At 42.6% G+C, this 21,218-nt stretch overlaps 1 protein-coding gene across 1 annotated transcript in view; it reads left to right on the top strand.

Moving 5' to 3' along the window:
• The window catches only part of kcnq1.2 (potassium voltage-gated channel, KQT-like subfamily, member 1.2), a 158,526-nt gene that overhangs the window by 20,930 nt on the left and 116,378 nt on the right, over positions 1 to 21,218 (top strand). Inside the window, exons 7-14 of the mRNA XM_042111329.1 lie at positions 542 to 652; positions 1,226 to 1,321; positions 2,623 to 2,754; positions 4,322 to 4,475; positions 6,691 to 6,717; positions 8,299 to 8,349; positions 9,796 to 9,910; positions 19,836 to 19,904. Of these exons, the coding sequence (XP_041967263.1) occupies positions 542 to 652; positions 1,226 to 1,321; positions 2,623 to 2,754; positions 4,322 to 4,475; positions 6,691 to 6,717; positions 8,299 to 8,349; positions 9,796 to 9,910; positions 19,836 to 19,904 (755 nt within the window). The remainder of the gene's footprint in view (positions 1 to 541; positions 653 to 1,225; positions 1,322 to 2,622; positions 2,755 to 4,321; positions 4,476 to 6,690; positions 6,718 to 8,298; positions 8,350 to 9,795; positions 9,911 to 19,835; positions 19,905 to 21,218) is intronic.

The following is a 21,218-nucleotide window of genomic DNA, read 5'->3' on the forward strand; positions in this document are numbered from 1 at the left end:
TGACCTGCCTGGAGAGGAACACCAAATACAGAGCCAATAGAAAGACGTGCAGTTGTGTCAGGGTGAGGGCGTGGCCAAGTGCGCTGCCCTCTCTTGTCCCTTATGAAACACAAAGATTGGCCCCATGAATATGTGTTACGGGGCAGCCATGGCCTACTGGTTAGCGCTTCGGACTTGTAACCGGAGGGTTGCCGGTTCGAACCCCAACCAGTAGGCACGGCTGGAGTGCCCTTGAGCAAGGCACCTAACCCCTCACTGCTCCCTGAGCTGCTGTTGTTGCAGGCAGCTCACTGCGCCGGGATTAGTGTGTGCTTCACCTCACTGAGTGCTGAGTGTGTTTCACTAATTCACGGATTGGGATAAATGCAGAGACCAAATTTCCCTCACGGGATCAAAAGAGTATATATACTTATATACTTATGCCGTGGCCACTGCCGTGTCACAGTATCCTCTCAAATGTCATGTATGTCATGTGACAGTTGGATTTGGTTACGCAGCTTTAGTCGGTACTCAGTGCTCTGCTTCTGTTCCCTCTCTCCAGGTGACGGTGACCACGATAGGCTACGGAGACAAAGTTCCTCAGACGTGGATTGGGAAGGCCATTGCCTCCTGCTTCAGCGTCTTTGCCATCTCCTTCTTTGCCCTTCCTGCTGTGAGTATCATTCGTCACACACATTGGCAGGGTCTCAGGGCCCAAGACGATATCGTCACACACATTGGCAGGGCCCAAGACGGAGGTTCTTATAAAGGCTCCTGCTAAGTCATAGTTTAAAGGAGGCTTAAGTGAAACAGAGGCCCATATACAGCAAAGGCTTTATGTAGAGATGCATCAACACTATTTTTTCATGCTTATAATTCATGCCCAAAGTAAAACTCTTACTTAGTCAAGTTGTACTATGTTAAATTCCTCAAAACATCCCTGCAGCAGTGTACATACCAAAGCACCACACGAGTTGAACTTTGATTCAGTGTGTCATGGTGATTCATATGCAGCGTTGCCAAAGCAACACTGACAATACACAATAAAATGACAATATGCAATAATAATGACAAACTACCAGTAATGAAAGCAATGGGGGATGCTCAGATGAATGAGTTCTTTGTGTTGTGTCTGGTGCTACGTCACTGATGTTGCCTCTGTGTGTTTGTGTGTGTGTGTGTGTGTGTGTGTGTGTGTGTGTGTGTGTTTGTGTGTGTGTGTGTGTGTGTGTCTGTCTCTCTGCAGGGGATCCTTGGCTCAGGCTTTGCTCTGAAGGTGCAGCAGAAGCAGAGACAGAAGCACTTCAGCCGCCAGATTCCAGCTGCTGCCTCCCTCATCCAGGTATTGGAGAGAGAGAGAGAGAGAGAGAGAGAGAGAGAGGGAGAGAGAGAGCTGTGGCACCCGTTCCAAAGCACCACCTCACTGCGTCATTCCCCTCTGAGTGGCCAGCGCGAGCGAGGTGTGAGAAGGCGTTTCTGTTTGCTGTGGAGTATGAGGGCGGGCAGGGAGAGGGCCGGTGGCACGTATGTGCCCTCTTTGCAGACGCCGCCAACTTGTTAAAGCGCTGATTTATGGCAAGGCCTGCGTAGTATCTCACCCCCGTGACAGGAAGTCTCAGCTCGAACACGTCTTGCGCCACTAAATCGTTGATATTCCAGCCGCTTGAGGAGGACTCTTGTTCTCCCAGGGCCTTGCCAACATAAGCTCCCAAACCAAAGTCAAATACAAACACAGTCATAGTGCTATTTGTCGTCTGGACAATCTCTCCCTGTCCTGGTAAAGGTGAACCGTCCTGTGCTCCCAGACGGAGACAGCGGGCAAATATCAGCACTTTGAGCCAGGAGCCGACAGTTTTAAGAAACACCATTTATCCTCTAGGTAAATGGAATGACCCCAGATGCAACACCCAGACAAAATGTCCTCAGTGTCAAGCCGAGACAGCTCAAACAAACACCAGGCTACACCATGCAAACTGCTGACTGCGTTAAATAACTCTGACAAGAGTGTCCGGCTGATAGTGGATCGCTGTGGTTAGCCATCTGAGACTTTAACATGAGCAGACATGCCCTTTTTGCACCAGTGTTGTACTTATTCACAAGCATTATCCTTACTACAGAAGCTAAAATGTCCATAGGAATCATTTTTGATAAATAATGAGAAAACACACACTTTGTGTGTTTTAAAAAAGGCACACTTCATTTGTCTTTTTGATAGCGCATGTGTTAGCCCAAAAATGGGGATACAGGAAGTGAGTGTACATCTCAGGAAGTAACATTATTTTGTCTTTTAAAGAGGGCAAACAGTCTGGAGGAGTACAGTTGGGATTTGTATGTGGCTAGGCAGATGTAGATGGTGTGCTTGTGTCTCATGTTAGCTCTGAAGTGCAGTAATGTAGGAAGGTGTAGAGAAGTGAGTGAGAGAGAAATGAGTCACTGTTCCGTGACCTTCACGTGACCTGCAGCCGCTGACACCTGATTTGACTCTGAGCCTCGTGATACTCCAGAGATTCTGCCGACTGATTTGCTGTGTGGGGCAGTGAAGTCATGGGGTGTGCTCCATAACCTGTATTTAGAACTGTAGATATTACAGTCAGTCCGTGTCAATAGCATTGCTTTTTTCCCCTTCTTTGCTCTTTTTCTTAGACACTATGGCGGTGCTACGCTGCAGAGAAACAAGGAGGTTGTCCAGCTACATGGAAGATGTACGTGCTGACTGCCGACTACGTGCCCCCCTCAAACTCCGAAACCTCCAGCCCAGGAAACTTCAGAAAGCTGGTAAACAAAGTGATGACTGTTTCACGCAGTAGGAACTGCAGCGTTGTGCTTAAACCCCAACAAGCATTATGCTATTAAGACTTATGCCATGCCACAAACAGGGAACAACAGGTTGCTTTGTCTCACTGTTGTTAAGCTAAAGTGCTAACCTCAGAGCTTCTGACCACAGTTTCGCTCTTCTCCTCTACCTCAGGCCTGGGTTCTGAGCTCTTCGCCTCTACCTCAGGCCTGGGTTCTGTTTGCCATGTTGGAATAGGAACAAGATCCCAGGTAGTTTTCCTGAGGGAACTTAACAGTCGGAGAGAGAGGTAGTAAGTTGTTGGGCGCATTGATGAGGAGCAGCGGCGTCGACCAAACACAGCATTATACCCTCTTTCACCTACCTCAGCTAGGAGCAACGTAGACTGTGCTGATGTCATGGGGAACTGACTGTGAATGAGCAAGTGTTCTACTGTGCCCCCCCCCCCCCCCCCCCACCCCCACCCCCGTTGTGTTCGCCATGATGACCCTGGGGCCCTTTTGTGTCCCCCACACAAAGACACAGTCAGATGAGATGATGTCACCGCCCGCCTTTTTTCTCGTGGGAGTAAACCTTTGTGTAGCAAAACAACAACAAAAAAATCTTTGTCCAGCACTGAGTCCACATATATTAGAAGTTGGGCTGGGAGGAGGGATGGTGCGGAGGGGGTTAAGCAAGGGGCCACTTCCGTCCCTTTCTGTTTGGTGGCGTGTGACTTTTTTTTTTTTCCTCTCTCTCTCTCTCTCTCTCTCTCTCTGTCTCGGTCCTAATGAGTCATTCACTGGAGGAGAGCTGAAGTCAAAGCTGGCCAGGGGGCTCGACTCATTCCGAGCAGTCAAAGGAGTTAGAGTTAGTTTGGAAACCACAGGCAAATAAAAACGCAAATATCTGCAGGCCGAAAGCAGCATAAAGCCCCCTCTCGGCCGGATGCAGGTCGCAGGTCGTAATGCGCTCACCCCCGTGTGAAAGTGAAGTCGATCAGAACTCCCTTTTCTGTGTGTTGCAAGGAGGTTTGAAAGATACACTCCACAAACAGTGAACAGACAGAGCAAATATTTGGTGAAGTGACAAAACTTCTTGTGCAGATGGGTGATATTTATAGATTGGGTAAAGATTAACCTGTACTGGCCTGTGCAAACATGTCTTTTTATGTTGTTTTGCCTCCATAAAGATAATTAATTCGTTCCCTGACATTATTGTTGATTGATGACAAGTCAAGACAATGAAAGTCTGAATAGCATGCTCTTAAATCTACCAGTCATCATAGACGTGTTTGTTCACTGACTGAATGAGATGCTGGTTGCATGTTAATATCTATGAGCCCTTTAGTCTCGTGTGGGGTCATTAAATGCTCCTTTGTCAATGACACTTGAGAAAAGAACATTTCTGATAGTGATTTCTCTCTCTCTCTGTCTTTCTGTGTCTGTCTGTCGCTCTATCTCTGTCTCTGTCCCTCTCTCTTTCTCTCTCTCTGTCTTTCTGTGTCTGTCTGTCTGTCTCTCTTTCTCTCTCTCTCTCTGTCTGTGTTTGTCTCTCTCTTGTCCCCAGAGTAAACGCTACAAAAGGAAGCTGAGATCTCGTGATAATGGCTCCTTCAGCTCAGCAGGAGACAAGCCCTTGTCCATTCCACAGATCACGTATGACCACATCGATGACAAAGACGAGAAGAAAGACATGCCCCTCTTCCTTGAAGAGCCCACCGGTAGCACAACATCAGTCACTTCTTTCACTTCTGAAGTGTTAGGCTGTTGTTGTAAACAAAGACAGACAACAAACTGAATCTGAACTGTTAATTTATGAACATTTTAATCTTTGCTTGATTCGTCCGATGCAGTGTGAGAGTCTTGCAGCATTACTTGCTAGACATGTGACATTTGCCTTGTTTAAAAACTGACGGTAATGTGTGAAATGAATATTAGTGTGATGGTCAGATGTCTAAAAACATTGACTTTATAATATTTTAGTTTAGCAAGTCTGTAATGTGTCAGGCATATGCTAAAAAAGGAGCACATACTAAACTAAACTTCTCTTTGGAATTGGATGAACTGTATGATGTTTGATGCACATAATTTGGAGATCCGGCTTCACAAACAGAAAAATGGTATAGTGAGTGAAGTGCAAACCTTCAGCCAAACCCATTAGGGCAGGGTTCAGTAAACCAAAGAGTAAAGTTTGAGGATGCGTTTTAGTGAAATTCAGTTGGCGTGTGGCTGTAGAGGTTTCGGTTTGTGTAATGTTTGTCGAAAGCACAGGGGGCGGGTGTGGAGTGAGACGGTTGGGTGTAGAGTTGTTTGTGTTTTGGATTTAAACTCTGTGAATCCCTGCCTGCCTCTGCCACTCTCTCCAGGCCTCGAGGTGGACACCACATGGGCTCAGAGGGCCAGATGGAAATCATTACCGCTGCGCATTACAGGCGATTACAGGCCATGTTTACCTGCATTGCGTGCTATGCAGGCCTCATCAATTAACAACATGATTTATTTTGCACGACAAAAATATGTACAGAGCGACCTCCGTGGGGAGTCCATTATAGTTTGTGGTTTTGTATATTTGCATTTTCCACGGATGTACAGTTCTGTGTGTTAGAGTCTGCCCATTTGTTTCATATTATATTAGTCCCACTTCAGTGACCATTTCCCTAAACACATGTGGTTTATTTATAAGAGCTGGTTAGTTCATACGGGAAAGCTATGGTAATCTAAAGCAAATTTATAAAAACTGGACTGATGTTGGTTCAAGCAAATATGACAACTCTAGTCCCTACTTTAGAATTTATATTAAATAGATTCCAGGGAAAGAAAATATGTTATGTTATGCATTAGTGTTATGCATTAATGCATCAATTATATGGGCATATGACATCTACAGTCAGATGAGCAAAATCAGTTGTTTGCTCCAGTATATTTTGAGACTTTTGTACTTGTTATTTTAGAAACTAATATAGGCTTGAAGGCATAACATTCACTGGTGACAGATGTTTTTTTTTTTTTTTTTTTTTTTTTAAGGAGGCCATCCTGTGTGAAATGGTGTCTGGACCAAATCTTCCCTCACTGTAGTCCTTTACGACCTTTGCTATCAGGTGCCATTATCATCAAAGCAGAGGCTTTTCAGTGCAAGTGCTACCAGCAGAGAAGTTACTGATAAAAAATGGAATCTGGTTTGGTACTTAATTGGTAGTGTGTAGTGGAGAGATAATGAACAAAACCATATGTCTGTCCGCCTTTGAACTGTGAAAAATCCCCTTTGGAGTTTTTAGGACATTCCCTGTGTACATTTACTAATGGATAGCGTGAGTGTTTGATGGTGAATATAAAAACAATATTTATGGATCTGTAACTGCTTTAATAGGGACATTTCAAACGAACTCAGGCCTTGTGAGCCATAATTGTGTTTGCGCGTGAGAACTTTTGCTCGTTAATGGCAACAAGTGAAGATAATGCCACATAAACTGTCTGGATGGCATTCACACATCGAGGAAATAAGTATCTACAGTATATCTTGTGATATACTAGGCTAGCATAATTGTGTTTGCGCGTGAGAACTTTCGCTCATTAATGGCAACAAATCAAGATAATGCCACATAAACTGTCTGGATGGCATTCACACATCGAGGAATTAAGTATCTATATCTTGTGATATACTAGGCTAGCATAATTGTGTTTGCACGTGAGAACTTTTACTCGTTAATGGCAACAAGTCAAGATAATGCCACATAAACTGTCTGGATGGCATTCACACATCAAGGAATTAAGTATACAAGCAAACACAAAAAGATATACTAGCAAACACAAGAATTGCTAGCCTAGTATATCTCCATCTGGAGCGTTTCAATGGCCCATCACTGCTACTAATGTGTTTGGAGACTTTTATGAAGGATTGGTTTGTGTAGTTAAAAAGTGCCCTGTCTCTTTTCACAGGCATCACCAGGATGTTCAAGCAGACAGGTGAGCCTGTTGATTGTGTGATGCCTGAGTCCTGCCGTGGGATGCTGTTATCTCTGTCTGGATGTCCGTCTCTTGCTGGGCCTTGGCGTCCATTCTGGGTGTTATCTGCATGGCTTTGTGATTGTGTTGAGCTGTTGGCCAGCGTTGTGGGAACAGGCCTTTAGAGGGAGGCGGGCGGGGGGTGGGTGGGGGGGCGGGGGTTGGGTTGGTGTCGGGGGGGGGGGGTTCCCAGCATTGGTCACATGCCCATTATAGGTGTTTTTTTTCCAGAGATCTTAGGATGAGTTTGAAAGTAAGATGAACCATGTAGTGAGAAGTTTTCCAGAAGTGAGCCATATTCATCTTTGGCCCAGTCTTTTGTGCCAAAGTGCAATGTAATTATTTGCATAGCATTGTTTACTGTGGCTTTGCAACAGAAGCCATACTGTATGTTCCATGGCTGAGAAGCTTAGTAACCACAGAAAATAATGAAAAAACACAAGGAGACGCAAGACAAGACACGACTGGAACCTCGAGTCATCGCACCAGATGTGCTCCTAAATCCATCAGTTGTGTTGCTGGTCCTGTGAACAGATTGCCCGTGCTTACCACCCCATTGACGCCTCCCCACTCCTAGAGTATCTCAGGCAGTATTTCAGTCAGACCTCCACCTTGTCATCGGCACTCGTGCTCCTCGGAGGCACAGGCTTTTTGACTGGCTGCTCCATCAGTGTGATGTTTGGCAAATTCATTTGTGTTGAGTGCCCCAGGGCCTGCTGGGAAGGCGGCGGCGGCGGCAGCGGCGTGGCGGAGGGCTGGCTGGGTGCTGAGGGAAGAGCGGAGTGATAAACGTGCTCCATTGTAGAGCTTCACTGGTCAGAAATAAAACTGCCGTCATTGTTTCATTTAATCAACATCCGGCTTATCGCTTATCTGTCTGCCTGGCCCCGTGTGTGAGAATCTCTGAATGGGGCTCCCCCCCCCCCCCCCCCATAGTCACTGTGGCCCCTGCATGTTTTCATTCGCCAGGGCCTTCCAAGCCAAACGTGTTTGAACAGACCGGGACGATATTAATAAAGCAGCATTGTTTGTGTAGTCGATAAGCCCAGCGCGCCTCTGATGAATGAGAAGCAGTGCGGCTGGCGGCTGGAGAGAAAGCCTCGTTCCCAACTCTGCTCTCTCCACTTCTCCACACTCTACTCCTCTCTGTGGACCTAAACCAACCGTGATGCCAACCGTGATGCCTGCACTTCTGTGAATAAAACAACCCCCTTTCACAAGGCCACAGAGGCTTCCGCTGTAATGTTTTGCTTGGAGTCTTGGTGCAAAACTAAGATAGTTTTCTGGATCAAGAAACTGTTAGAACAGTTGCTTTTAACATGTGGACACTATACCTTGTTGGCCTTGTTTAACCTCTGTTGTTTTGGGCCCCACAAATGAGTGTCTCCTCACCATACCAATCATCTGCAGTTCTTACAATAGAAAATAACGTATGTAGTCGCTAGTGCAGAGTAGTGTGCTGTAGGGTAGTGTAGATTGTTTGTTATGTGCATGCCCGCATGACTTGTTTGTTTATATTTTTGTCTGATTGCATGCGTCCAGACCCGCACCACTCCTGGTCCTCTTTCACCCTGAGCTGTCCTGCCTCTCCAGGTATCAGCACTGCGCTCTCCTCCGTTTCCGTATCAGCACCATTGTACGCATACAATACTGTAGTATTAGGGCAACTCCATGGAAAATCAAGTTTTTGTAACATCCATAACGCCAATAAAATGTGATGGTATGATATGATGTGAATGATTACATGAAATTTGAGCATTTGCTATGTTTGGCTGAAGAATGTAAATGAGAAAAAAATGCACAAAAAATGAATTTTATCATTCATAAGGCATTTTAATAATAATAATAATAATAATAATAATAAAGCTTTATTTGTATAGCACCTTTCATACACAGAATGCAGCTCAAAGTGCTTTACATTTGAAGCATGTAACACAATAGTAGTCAGTCAGTCATTATCAATCACTTTTCTTTGCTGTTTATGATATGCTCAGCAACATATCAAAAATATAGAAAATGACGTCATAAGACTGGCAGCCTTAACCCTCTTACCCCCCACAAGCACGCCATATGGCAACTGTGGCAAGGAAAAACTCCCATATTCCAGGAAGAAACCTTGAGCAGAACCTGACTTAATAGGGGGAGCCCATCTGCTTCTGGCTGGCTGCGCCCTCCAATAGTAGCAGATGTAGAATAATCTGAAAATGTAGTCTACAGGATAAGATGAGTTAACTAAAGGCTTTCCTGTACAGGTATGTTTTCAGATCTTTTTTAAAAATATTTACTGAACTCGCCTGCTTGATGTACAGAGGCAGGGTGTTCCATAGTTTGGGGGCATAATGGATAAACGCAGCTTCTCCACTTTGTTTGTGGAGCACTTTGGGTACGATTAAAAGATTAGAATTGGATGATCTAAGTTTCCTTTGTGGTTGATAAGATATTAAAAGCTCAGAGATATATGAAGGTGCTATGCCATTCAGAGCTTTGTAAGTAATTAACATAACCTTAAAATCAATTCTATAGGAAATAGGGAGCCAGTGCAGTTCAGCCAACACAGGGGTGATGTGTTCTCTCTTCTTAGTCTTAGTTAAAAGTCTAGCCGCAGAGTTCTGTATGAGTGCCAATTTCTTTAGATGTTTTTTGGGAAGACCAGTGAAAAGTGCATTGCAGTAGTCTAACCTGCTAGTGATAAAGGCGTGAATTAGTTTTTCTGCATCTTGTTGAGTTAAAAAGGGCCGCACTTTGGCAATGTTTCTCAAGTGGAAATAGGCTGTCTGAGTAACTTTACTGATATGGGGCTTAAAACTTAACTCTGCATCTAAGATGACACCGAGGCTTGTTACTTTTGGTTTGACCTATTCACAAGGCATTTCACTGGCGTTATGGATGTGACAAAAAGTCAATTTTCCGTGGAATTGCCCATTACACTGTGATGGGGACAATGGTATTGCAAGTGTATTGGTGAGAATGAACCCAAAATCAAGGCCACGTGTTGCCATGTTTTCCAATTCTTATTTGTTTGTTTGTTTGCTTTTTCAGTGAAGAAAAAACTGGACGGAGCCGGGGGAGACATCACACGAACGAATAGCCTCGTGGACGACATTGACTTTGTCAGTGAGGACATCTCTTTGCCTGCGGTCACTGACCCAGCTCAGTGAGTATTTTTTTTATATCCTCATTAAGTTTCTGTATTTGTCTATTTGTATGTATATCCATTATGATATCCGCCTCTCGGCCCATATCAACCCTCCATCCTTCTGTCCATCCATTAAACACATATCACATGGATGTGTTACATGTTGGCTACACCCCCACACCATAACCAGGCTTTTAAATATGAACCTTTTAAGTGCTAAGTCTCATGGGGGGTGTAATATGGTGACTTTAAAGCCTACAGACATGAGACGTCAGTGAAAAGAAACAGATGTGTTGGTAGGGGGGCATGAGAATCTTAGATCATAACATAATCATTGCGTGTTTAAGGGCTGATCAAAGCACAAGCAGATCATGGCCTGAAGTTAATGCAACACACAAGTGCAGGATTACGTGTTGTGCTTCTTATGCAATTCATAATTCTTGATTTATATCAGGATATTCCAGACCAGTCACACAATCACAATAGCAGTAGAGTCAATAAAGAAATGGTCAGCTAGATGTACCGGTACAAAATATAACAGCCATTCAGTACTGTATACCGGTATATACTCTCCGCGAAAATAAATCACGCTTGTCAATTTGTCTCCATCTCCTACTCCATCCCCTACTCTTGCAACTTTTTTTTTTTTAGTAAGACCCTGGATCATATAAGGGCAGGGAGGTTAAAACACTCTTGCAACTTTTGTGTATGCTTGTATGTGCGTGCCTGTGTGTGTGTGCGCGCGCGCGTGCGTGTGTGCTTGTGTGTATGTGTGTGTATGTACAGTGGGCAGTGCTTCGACTTGGCCAGCTTCCCTCGTGGTCCGTGCGTGGGATCACACGGTATCACGCGACTTTAATTTGTATTTTTCCAGTGACGCTGCAACGACGCTGCAACAACCCAAACAACTGGCAGATGTCTCAAGTGAGCAGGGTGTCTCGTAAAAAGAAATGGAGCCTGGAAAACCCTACACAGACTTCACTACAGACTTTAGCAGACTGGTTTAGAAATAATTTAATAGCCAGAAATATGCCTGCCCTGCCCTAATAAAGAAACATTTGGTTACCTGCGAGTGAATCCCGTTTGCAGCCGTAGAAGAAACGCAGGACAAATTAAACATTCATTCAACTTTTTCATTTCATAGAAGGGCGGATGGATGCAACTGCGAGGATGGCAATGAGTTGTTAACAGACATGAAGACATATAGCACAGCAGCAATCTATCTAAAATAACGTGTTAAAAAAATAATAACGCGTAAAATAATGCGTTCACTAAACAAAGATTATGGAAATTAAACACCACTTTTCCATCAAAAAGCTTGTTGTAAAAGGCATAACTTGTTAGATTTAAGAACTAGGTTCGCTAGCTCTGTGTGTTATGAGTCCCATAGAACAACAATGCCATCTACTGGATTAGAAAGTGTCAGCAGGCTACTTGTGGATCTGGGTGGCTTCTCTGCCGCAAAGTTTGTCTCAAAAATATGTGTACTGATCCACAAATGCGAAAACGAAAACTGTGTGTGCTGGTGATCCACAAATGCAAAATTAGATTTCACAAACGCAATTTTCAGTTTTACAAATGCCATTTCATTTACAAATACACATCTACAATTGTTACAAATATGATTTTTTTACGTGTGGATTTGTGCGACTTTCATGTGAAGAACGTCTCAAAACCACGTAACTTTGGAAAGGGTGAATGCGTGTGCTGGTGATCCACAAATGCAGAATCACATTTCACAAATTAAATTTTAGGTTTTACAAATGGCATTTTATTTACAAATGCACGTCTATAATGGTAAAAACCAATATATGAGTTACAAATATGATTTTTTTATTTGTAGATATCAAAACACACATGCAAATAAATAAATATTTGTGGATCCCCCTCTGCGCATACTGTATACAAATATTAGACAAATTTAGATCCATACAGATGCGCTCGTGCCTTAGATGGCAAGAAAAATCTTCACGATATACTGTAGGCCTATTAACTGACCGCCCAATTCACGTTGGTTGGGGGGCAGGGGGGGCCATCAGACATTTGTGCCCAGTTAATCCGGCCCTGCCCCAAACAAATCACACCTTCCCACCTCTGTGACAGCTTAAAAGAAGTCGAGAGGACACCTAACTCACAGACCTATTCACAAACCGGTTTTGTGGCATTTCACCATGTTTTGAAATCCTATGTGGCTACAGGAGCTTCCAATTGTGAGGAAGCAATTTTGATTTGTAGGCATAACTAACATGCAATACCGCCACCAACAACAACCAAAACTAGGCTACTCATTGTCAACATCTAAATTAAATGTAACATTATTGTGAATCAAATTAAAATGTTCTCTTTTGCAAATGTAGGCATAGGCATAGTAACAGATTCATTTAATAATGTTACAAAGATACTACATCAATCCGTATGTTTCATTAGGCTACTAGGCTATTTGTTTTGCCTTACTCTTGATTAATTTAGGCTAGGCCTTTTTATTCAGTTATTCATCATCTTCCGTCCTTGTGTAGCGCATGCATTCTCAGACCTGTCACCTGCCACTCATCATCGTAAGGGAGGTGTTTGGAATCATTCCCGCATTACAATCATCAGCCAATCAAGGTGGTCACTTCAGTCAAGCTCGTGCATGAGTAATAACGTCATCCATAGCAACGAAGACTCACTCACTCTTAGTCAAAGATTCTAGAGCGCTCCGCTCCAGAATCTGTTCAGGAGTTGTCATTTTTCCTTACTAAGAGTAGGTCTGAAAGGCTTTGTGAATAACTTAATAAGAGAAACTCCTAGCTAAAATATTTTATTGCTATTTAGGAGTAGCCTACTCCTAGTGGTAAGATAAAAGGCTTTGTGAATATGGCCCCTGGTGTCTAACCCAATGCATAGCCCATTTACACAAAATAATGGTCGAATATTAGGCTACTGATGATCATTGTTATTTAAGAACATGCAGTGCGCGTAGGGCACCAAAAACATCTTGCTCGTAAAAAATCATCATACTGCACATAGATAGATAGATAGATAGATAGATACTTTATTGATCCCCAGGGGAAATTCAAGCATTCACATTGTGGCGGGTCTGTTATTTAACCTACTTACTGTAGGCTGCGCAAACCACAGGCCTTTATTTTGCGCAAGCCTGCATTTGAGGCAGGCCTTCTGTTTAAGAATTTGATATAAAGCTTGCGCTAACAGTAATCCTCCTGCCCCCGATACCACAGCTGTGGATAGTGTGGAATGTTCAAGTAATAACACAATCCAATGTGTGTCTCAATTGTCCCCCACTGACCACCTCACACATTTCTCTAGATTTTGCAATAACCTTACATGACACAATGCCATAAAATGACAGTTTTTAGGACACAGAATAATGTTTGTAATGATACCAGTTAGGCCTACGTTAAACAGTAACATAAGTGTAATGAGCTATTCATTGTCGAAGGTGCATTCTTACTTTTGAAAAAACAAACATTTGCCGATATCATTGGATAGGGGATAGGCCTACTTGTTTATTTTTTACGTAGCCTACAATGGCCAGTTCCGAAATTACTCATTTTGAAACATTTGTATGGTTATATTGCTTGACTTAAATCCCAGAGAGTAGGCTACCGCACCCCACAGTTTATGGGCCTAGCGGTCTTACGCGTTCAGTGTGGGGTATAAACAAGCTGACAATTTAGCGGTTTCACGTCTGTCTGTCACAGACGTGGGGAGCTCTTTGAAGCTTGGGATAATGTGGTACAGTTACTACAGTAACAGTAGGCTTTGTTTGAATGCTGTTGGAACAAATAGTAGTTGATTATAAAGGCAACTTTCTGTTGCAATATTCTGTGTGTTCTGGACTGTAGGTAACTTGTTAAGCCAGTGGTTCTCAAATTTTTTCTTTCATTCCCCACTTTGATCAAGGAGGCATTGACTGATGATAGTGGAGATAACGTGTTATCCCGAGGCCTTTGCAAGTCAGCATCTCAAAGTCAAAGTCAAAGTCTGCTTTATTGTCAATTTCTTCACATGTCAAGACATACAAAGAGATCGAAATTGCGTTTCCTACTATCCCACGGTGGAGACAAGACATATTTTACCAATTAGGTCCACAGACAAACATAACATTCAAGTAAACAATATAAAAAGTAAAAATAAGAAGGCACATACAATGAAGAAATAAGAGCAGCAAAATTTGGTAGAAATTGTGCAATTGTGCATACAGTAGACAGTCAATATAATAGTGCAAAAGTCAGGCCAATAAATGGCTGAGGTAGTTTTGTTTGACCTAAGTATGCAAGTGGCATAGTGGTGCAAGTTATGTAAGAGCAGCAGAAGTGTGTTCAGAAGTGTTCAGGACGACAGGACAACAACAACAAGTTGCAAGTGTGCAAGTGTACAAGTGTAGTGCAAGTGGAGTAGTGCAAGGCAGCCATTTTGGGTCTAAAAGTCCAGGATGTTATGTAGCTGAGGGTGGAGGGGGGAGAGGGGGGAGAGAGTTCAGCACCTTTCCACCTCTCCACCTCTGGCCTATTGTCCAGGAGGAGGAGGGGCCTGAGGCCTGGACAAAGTCATCAACAGAGTCATAGCACTGAAGGGACAGGCAACTGGCATGTGATCTCCCCACGGGCCAATGAATGTACAAGTTTTCTCCTGTGCCTACATATTTAATACAGTGTTTTGTCAAATTGCAAATTGCTATTCGTTTTTATGATAGTATGAAGTACTTTTTGTATAGGCTACTATCTTAATTGGTTTATACTCAATACTTGACCAATGGCTATTGCATCTTTCTATTGCAAGTGAGAATGTGGCAGGTGATCTACTGTAGCCTATAGGCTTCATAAAATAAAATAAACAGGGGTGCATTTCCCGTACAACTACAGAGGTTAGCTTTTTACTAACGTGGTACGATGCATAGTTTAACTAACCAACATGTAAGTTACGACTGTTTCCCAAAACTGTCGTACTTACATAGTACTTGTAAGTTTGGACCATGATAGTTTCCAAACTTCAGTAGTCTGGACTAAGGTGGTTAATGACGTTTAGTAGCACGTGACGGGCACACCTGCACATACAGTAAGAGACTTAATGATGGACTACCTCAGTTTAATCCGTGAAATCTGTTTTTCTCAGGGTCAGCAAGTTAATTCATTGGTTCATATAGACTGAGCTTGTAAATTAACCACTGCTTTAAATTAGTGTCATTTAAATGTGCTGGTGAAACAGTTGTGTACTCTATTGTTATTTATCCCCATATTCACCCACGCTGTCAATTCTGTGGCGCAGTGCGTTAAGGCCGGCTGATGACAGCCACTGTTATGCAGCAGTTATCAGTCCCCTGTCCAAGAGTTCGAATCTGGGTTAAGCGTAGTTAGCTTTTGGGAAACGCACCCCTGATGTCTGATGTGTGATCAGTGGAATATGGGGAGGGAAGTGGCAGTGTTTTTTTGTGCGTCTGCAGAAGTCAGCCAAATATGAATGTAATTCTGCGGCATAAAGCCATTTGTTTATTGTACAGAAAAATAAAAATGACATGTCAAGCAGTCAATTGACTACATTGCAGTCAAGAAGTAGGGCAAATTAATTTACGAAACCAAAATGTGGGTCATAGTTGTCTAAGCCTCTATTGCGTAGCCTGTTAAAAACGTCGCCAGATAGTATTAAATCGGCAACAACATTGTTTTCTGCAGAAGCCTACCCAAGGCTACAGATTAATTCTGAACAGTTATTTCTCTACTGGCTCAATTATCACACAAGACACTGTTTTGATTTGCGTAGTTGCGTTAGTAGTTTGCGTAGCTTGCGTGACAATAATGTAGACAGCAAATTTCGATTTTGATTTTCGTTACCACCGTGTAGTCAAGCCTTAAGCCATACCCAAGTAGCCTAAATCGAGGTAATGTTTAATTATGCATGATTTATTTTGTTATTGAATTCGTAGGCTGGGATTCCTCTCGACAACAATAATGTTTAATGGTAGCCTCCTGTTTTTTCAGAAGGGGCGGCAGGCAGAGCGATGTACAGTGGCAGAGCGACGCACAGTGGCTGAAAGTGGCACTAAAGCTTCACGCAGCTTCACGCCTCGTATTGCGCGACTGAAGTGGCCATTTGAAAGCGACGCCCACTGTATGCACGTGTGTTTATATGTGTGTGTCTGTGTGTGTGTGAGAGAGAAAGAGAGTGTGTGTGTGACAGTCCTGCCTTGTAGGTTAATCATACACATGACATTTGGTGCAGTTCAGAACATCTCAACTGTAGATAGGGGCTATTAAAGCAGTATAATATTGCATTTTCATTTTTTACCGGGGGTACAAATCACAAATGAGTGGTTATGTGCTAGGTTGATCAACATTCCATAAAAATTTCATCATCCTCGGTGCCACAATTTAGATTATTTATACAATCCCTATATGACCGCTATGCAGCGACGGTCATAATTATGTTTGGTACAGAAACTCTATTCTGCTGTCATACAGTGTTGTTTCTTACGTGTTAAGTTGAACTGACACAGAAAAGCATCTGAAATTGTTTGACAGTGTTTAGCTGTTGACTTGCTGTGTCGTTTGGTAAACTCATCATGAAGTTTTGAGTAAACTTCAAGATACATTTGGTAAAGGGATCGCAGAAGCTGTCACCCATGGGGCAGGGTTCTGGGAATCTCTCCTCTATCCTTTAAGAGTGTCGGACATTTCGCCCTGCCCTTAGAATAATATCCTGTGGTGACGCAGAGTGAGTTTCCATGGAAGTGCTACGCTGCAGGCTCATTTCACGAGACCCCAGGGGATCTGACTTTGCACTGTACCTGTGTCAACAGCTTATCAGTCAGAAAGTATGGTGACAGCATGCAGAGGGGGGGATGATGGCCTGAAGTGTTGAGTGGCAATGGAATGTAAACCAACAGGAACCAAAAGAACGCAAAAAAGAAAAACATTTTCTGTGACCTATGTTCTCTTGTGGTTTAAAACAGAGATTGTAAATAGCGATACTGGTTTTGCATGCACAATATGATACATCATGTTGGCCCAAAGCCTCATTATCCAATTAAACACCATCTTAAACAGGAAATGACATTAAATCTATCAAGAATGCATGCATTAGCCTCAATGTTTTATATGTCAGAAGACACTGAAAATGAAAAGCTAAAGCTGTCCCTCTCTGTGGAAATTTCCATTGCACTGAATTGTGGATAGTCCCAGTATTTGCCAAGTTGCAAGTAAGCATGTCATTTTTTTTATAGGAAAATTGTATTTTCTCTGTAGTCAGTATCAGTTATCTTATTGAGAGGCCACACACAGTAAACAACCTATTTTTGTCTTGCCACCTGAAAATAGGTGACCACTAAAGAGTTGGCCACGTGCTAATCATGTTTTAAGGTAGCTCATGTGATTTCAGTTGTGCCAGGAGTATGAATTCACACTTGTCTGGCCAAATTAGACTGGACTCGTTAGGCGTAATATCCGCAAATTGGATTTGATGTATTTATGTATAATTTTATGTCTTTGATATGAATGTGCATGTGTGTGTGACTGTGTGTTTTTGAGAAAGTGAGAGTGTGTGTGTGTATGTGTGGTAAGTGTGTGTGGGTAATGGCGGCCTTACATTGTACAATTTTGTTCTGTTTTCACAGTCGGCGACTAAATTTCCAAAGTCGGACAGAAATATGGGAGTTGTACTGGAATCGCGGCGCGCTCCTGTCACCTAGATCGTTATGTGTAAGGTGCCAATCTTAGCAGTTGTAAGTCAGTCGGAGTCAGTCCTTTTCTAGTTTTGCCGTTACGACAATATCAAACATGTCTGATATTATCGCAAGTCTTTCTAGTCGTGGCTCATGCAAATAGTGACGTGAACTATAAAAACCAATAGCGACCTCTCTCCAACACCAAACAGGAAGTGGCAAAGTAGGCGACAGCTGTAGCGTATATGATTATTTGTTATTCCTCAGAATATTTGTCATTTCTTATACATATTTAGTCGTCTCTTCCACGTGACAGAACAACTCTATATCGTTTAGGGATGTCACGCATGAAACAATGCTGCAGAAACACGAAAATAAGACTTTGAGTTTAGTAGGCTATAATTTTCAGTTCCTGTTTATCTATTGCACGATGGGTAATAATTTAAAGGAATCTTGTTGCAGTCTTGTAAATAGTGACCCTGCAAGATCTACGACGGAGTATTAGGGCCACACATGACGAAAAAAAATATTTTTGCCATGACGAGATTAAACTCGACATGTCGACTTTAAAGTCGCCATGTCGACATTAAACTCAACATTTCGAGAATAAAGTTGAAATGTCATGTAGACTTTAATCTCGACGTGTCGACTTTAAAGTCGCCATGTCGATATTAAACTCGACATTTCGAGAATAAAGTTGAAATATTATATCTACTTTAATCTCGACGTGTCGACTTTAAAGTCGACATGCCAACATTAAACTCAAAATACAGTTTAAACATAGCCTGCAGTTTAAGCTATGTAGCCTACACTAACACACAATATGTGGCATGAAAAATAGGCCTACTTCAAATAGGTGTTATTTCAGATAGATTGCTAGATTGCAGATATTCAGATAGATTGCGTCTTCTGTTAACTCAATGCCGTCATCGTGAAGCGCTGTATCTCGCGGTTATACCATGCACTATAGCTAGAATAATACATGTTTCCAATGATATAATGTTTCTATAGTAGGCTACAACATGTTATTTCACTCTGTTTTACGTGGGTAAGGCCACCGCACATCCAAATAACTACCCTTCATGACCCACAGGCCGTCACTCTCCATAGGTTAACATGGAACTCATTTTTCTAAAACTGCTTTTCCATGTCTCACCTGCATAGGAGGCTATAAACACAGATATGTATAAGTACATAGGCCTATACTCTTTTGATCCCGTGAGGGAATATGTGTGCATTTAGGATATGTGTGCATTTAACCCCTACTTAGAATGGGGTTATATGTGACCCCTACTTAGAATGGGGTTGCCTGGTCGGGAGCCTGGTCGTCCCTTCATAGACATGCAATAGGCTGTTTTGCATCCATTACAAACAAACATGCAATGTGAAAGTCTGGGATTGGGGAGAACACTTAGTATACCTAGTCTAGTGCATAAGCATGAAGTTGAACCTTTAGATGAAAAACACTCTTTAATAACAGGCCTACAATAAATAAATAAACCGCTAATGACCTTTAGCCTACTTTTACTTTTGACCATCGCATTTATTGCCTGTAACTCCGTGATAACAGGAAAGTATTGGCTGAGCAACGGAGGTTAATATGTTCTATGTTTTGTCCACATGATGTAGGCCTATGTCTATGTCTAATCATTGTTGCACTCGAAGAAAACTGCATTGTTTCATTCGTCCTCCCTTTCAATCGTCCTGAGCGGTCGTTCTCTCTCCAAACTTACTTTATTCTCAAAATGTTGAGTTTAATGTCGACACGTCGAGATTAAAATCGACATGATATTTCCACTTTATTCTCGAAATGTTGAGTTTAATGTCGACATGGCGACTTTAAAGTCGACATGTCGAGTTTAATCTCGTCAAGGCAAAAAATATTTTTTTCTTCATGTGTGGCCCTAATGCTCCGTCGTAAAGATCCCTAGTCATTGCAAAATCATAGTCTGTGACTTAAAACTCTACTACTTGTCTTTAGATGTGAGAGGGTCAGAGACTGTAGTCTTTCAAAAATCTTTTCCAAATCTTTGCAAATCTTTCCAAAGTCTGTCAGTGTAAGGAGGGCATAAGTGTGTATGAATAGCATTACGGGAGCACTGGCTGATGCTGGTTCTAGTGCATGTGGTGGGGTGTTGTCTGGTTCTCCCCCATGGTCTTTGTGCCGGTTCCACCTTTCACTAATCCAATCTCACCCCCAGCACTCTGCACTCCACCCCTGATTCAGTATGTGCATTCAGCATCCCCCTGAAAGCCCTCTGCACAAACGCTTCTCTCTTACAGTCTGTTGACAAGGCCATTGGTGGCAAAGGTCCAGGACTCAATCTCCACACAACACTTGAACACAAGAAGGTACCGTACTTTCCTTCTCACCCCCCCCCCCCCCCCCCCCCCCCCCCCCCCCCGCATTTATTTTGCTCCACTCTTTCAGCCACTTGTTTTTCAAGCATGTGATGTTGTCCAGAACGAAGTGGACAGGACAAAAATGATCGCTGATATGATCGGATTGAGATGTGATATAAATTCTGTTAGCTGAGCCCCCTTTCAAATCTGTGGCCCTGATGTGATAAACGTAATTCAATTTTGTTCTTCAAATCCTTCGTCATCATGTCCCATATCAGCCCTGGTCCCTCTGTGTTTCTCCTTTGCTGTGTTGACTTTGTCAATGCTGTGTTTTCCCTTTGCCAATGCTGTGTTTTCCCCGTTGCCAATGCTGTGTTGACTTTGTTGACTTTGTGTACTCTATGTAATTTAAGCTCAGCAAAAACAATGTCATAGTCAGTCTATTCATCTGTCAGCAGTATGTGACACAAAACTATGGTTTAGCCTTATTAATATTAATATAGCCTTGAGTACATTAATATAACCTTATTAATATAGCCTTGAGTACAGGCCTACTCTAAAGGTGAGGATACATGGGGCAACTTTTTGACCAATGTTGCTGGACAGCGTTCGTAATTATTGTGGTTCTGGCATGTTCCCATTGATATTGAAACTACTTTCCTGGAGTACTTAAATCATCAGTAGGCAAAACATCATGATCATCCACAGGGCTTAAAGTGTTCAGGCACCGTGCCTGAATTCAGGCGTGACCCAGCATGTTTAAGATTGGAAAATATCCAATGAGATTACAGCATATATGATGTCCTCATAAATGTCTGATAACTTCAGGCACAGACATTTTTTTTTGCTTTTAGCCCTGCATCCAACCAGAGTAAATGGAACTGGCTATGTGGGTACCCAGTAACATTGCTCAAAAATGAGGTTGCTCCATGTACATCACTTTAACACTTTTAATAACATATACCTGATTTTCACAATTGTGTATTTGTTTCTTTTCATATATTATACCAGTTCCATTAAAATGGCCTGTTATGTTCCTGCCATATTCAGCTCACAGTAGCACTGCTTGCATACTTAAGTGATAAGTGAAAAGAGGTCAACTAAAAGGATTAAACGTTCCCTTTACTGAATCAGGAGTGTGAGACGTAGAGACCTTTTCTGCGCTGTCCACATTGGTTGTATAGAAAGTGTAACATGTGACTTGGCTTGGGCTTCACTTGAACCAGTCGGAATCCATTATGGGCTTCATTTCATTAACATATATACTCAAACCCTTCACCTGCTTGCCGTCAGAACTGACTGACCCCAGATGCTGACACTGGC

The sequence above is a fragment of the Alosa sapidissima genome, chromosome 11 (genome assembly GCF_018492685.1).
Source record: "Alosa sapidissima isolate fAloSap1 chromosome 11, fAloSap1.pri, whole genome shotgun sequence".
In the NCBI taxonomy this organism is placed as follows: domain Eukaryota; kingdom Metazoa; phylum Chordata; class Actinopteri; order Clupeiformes; family Clupeidae; genus Alosa; species Alosa sapidissima.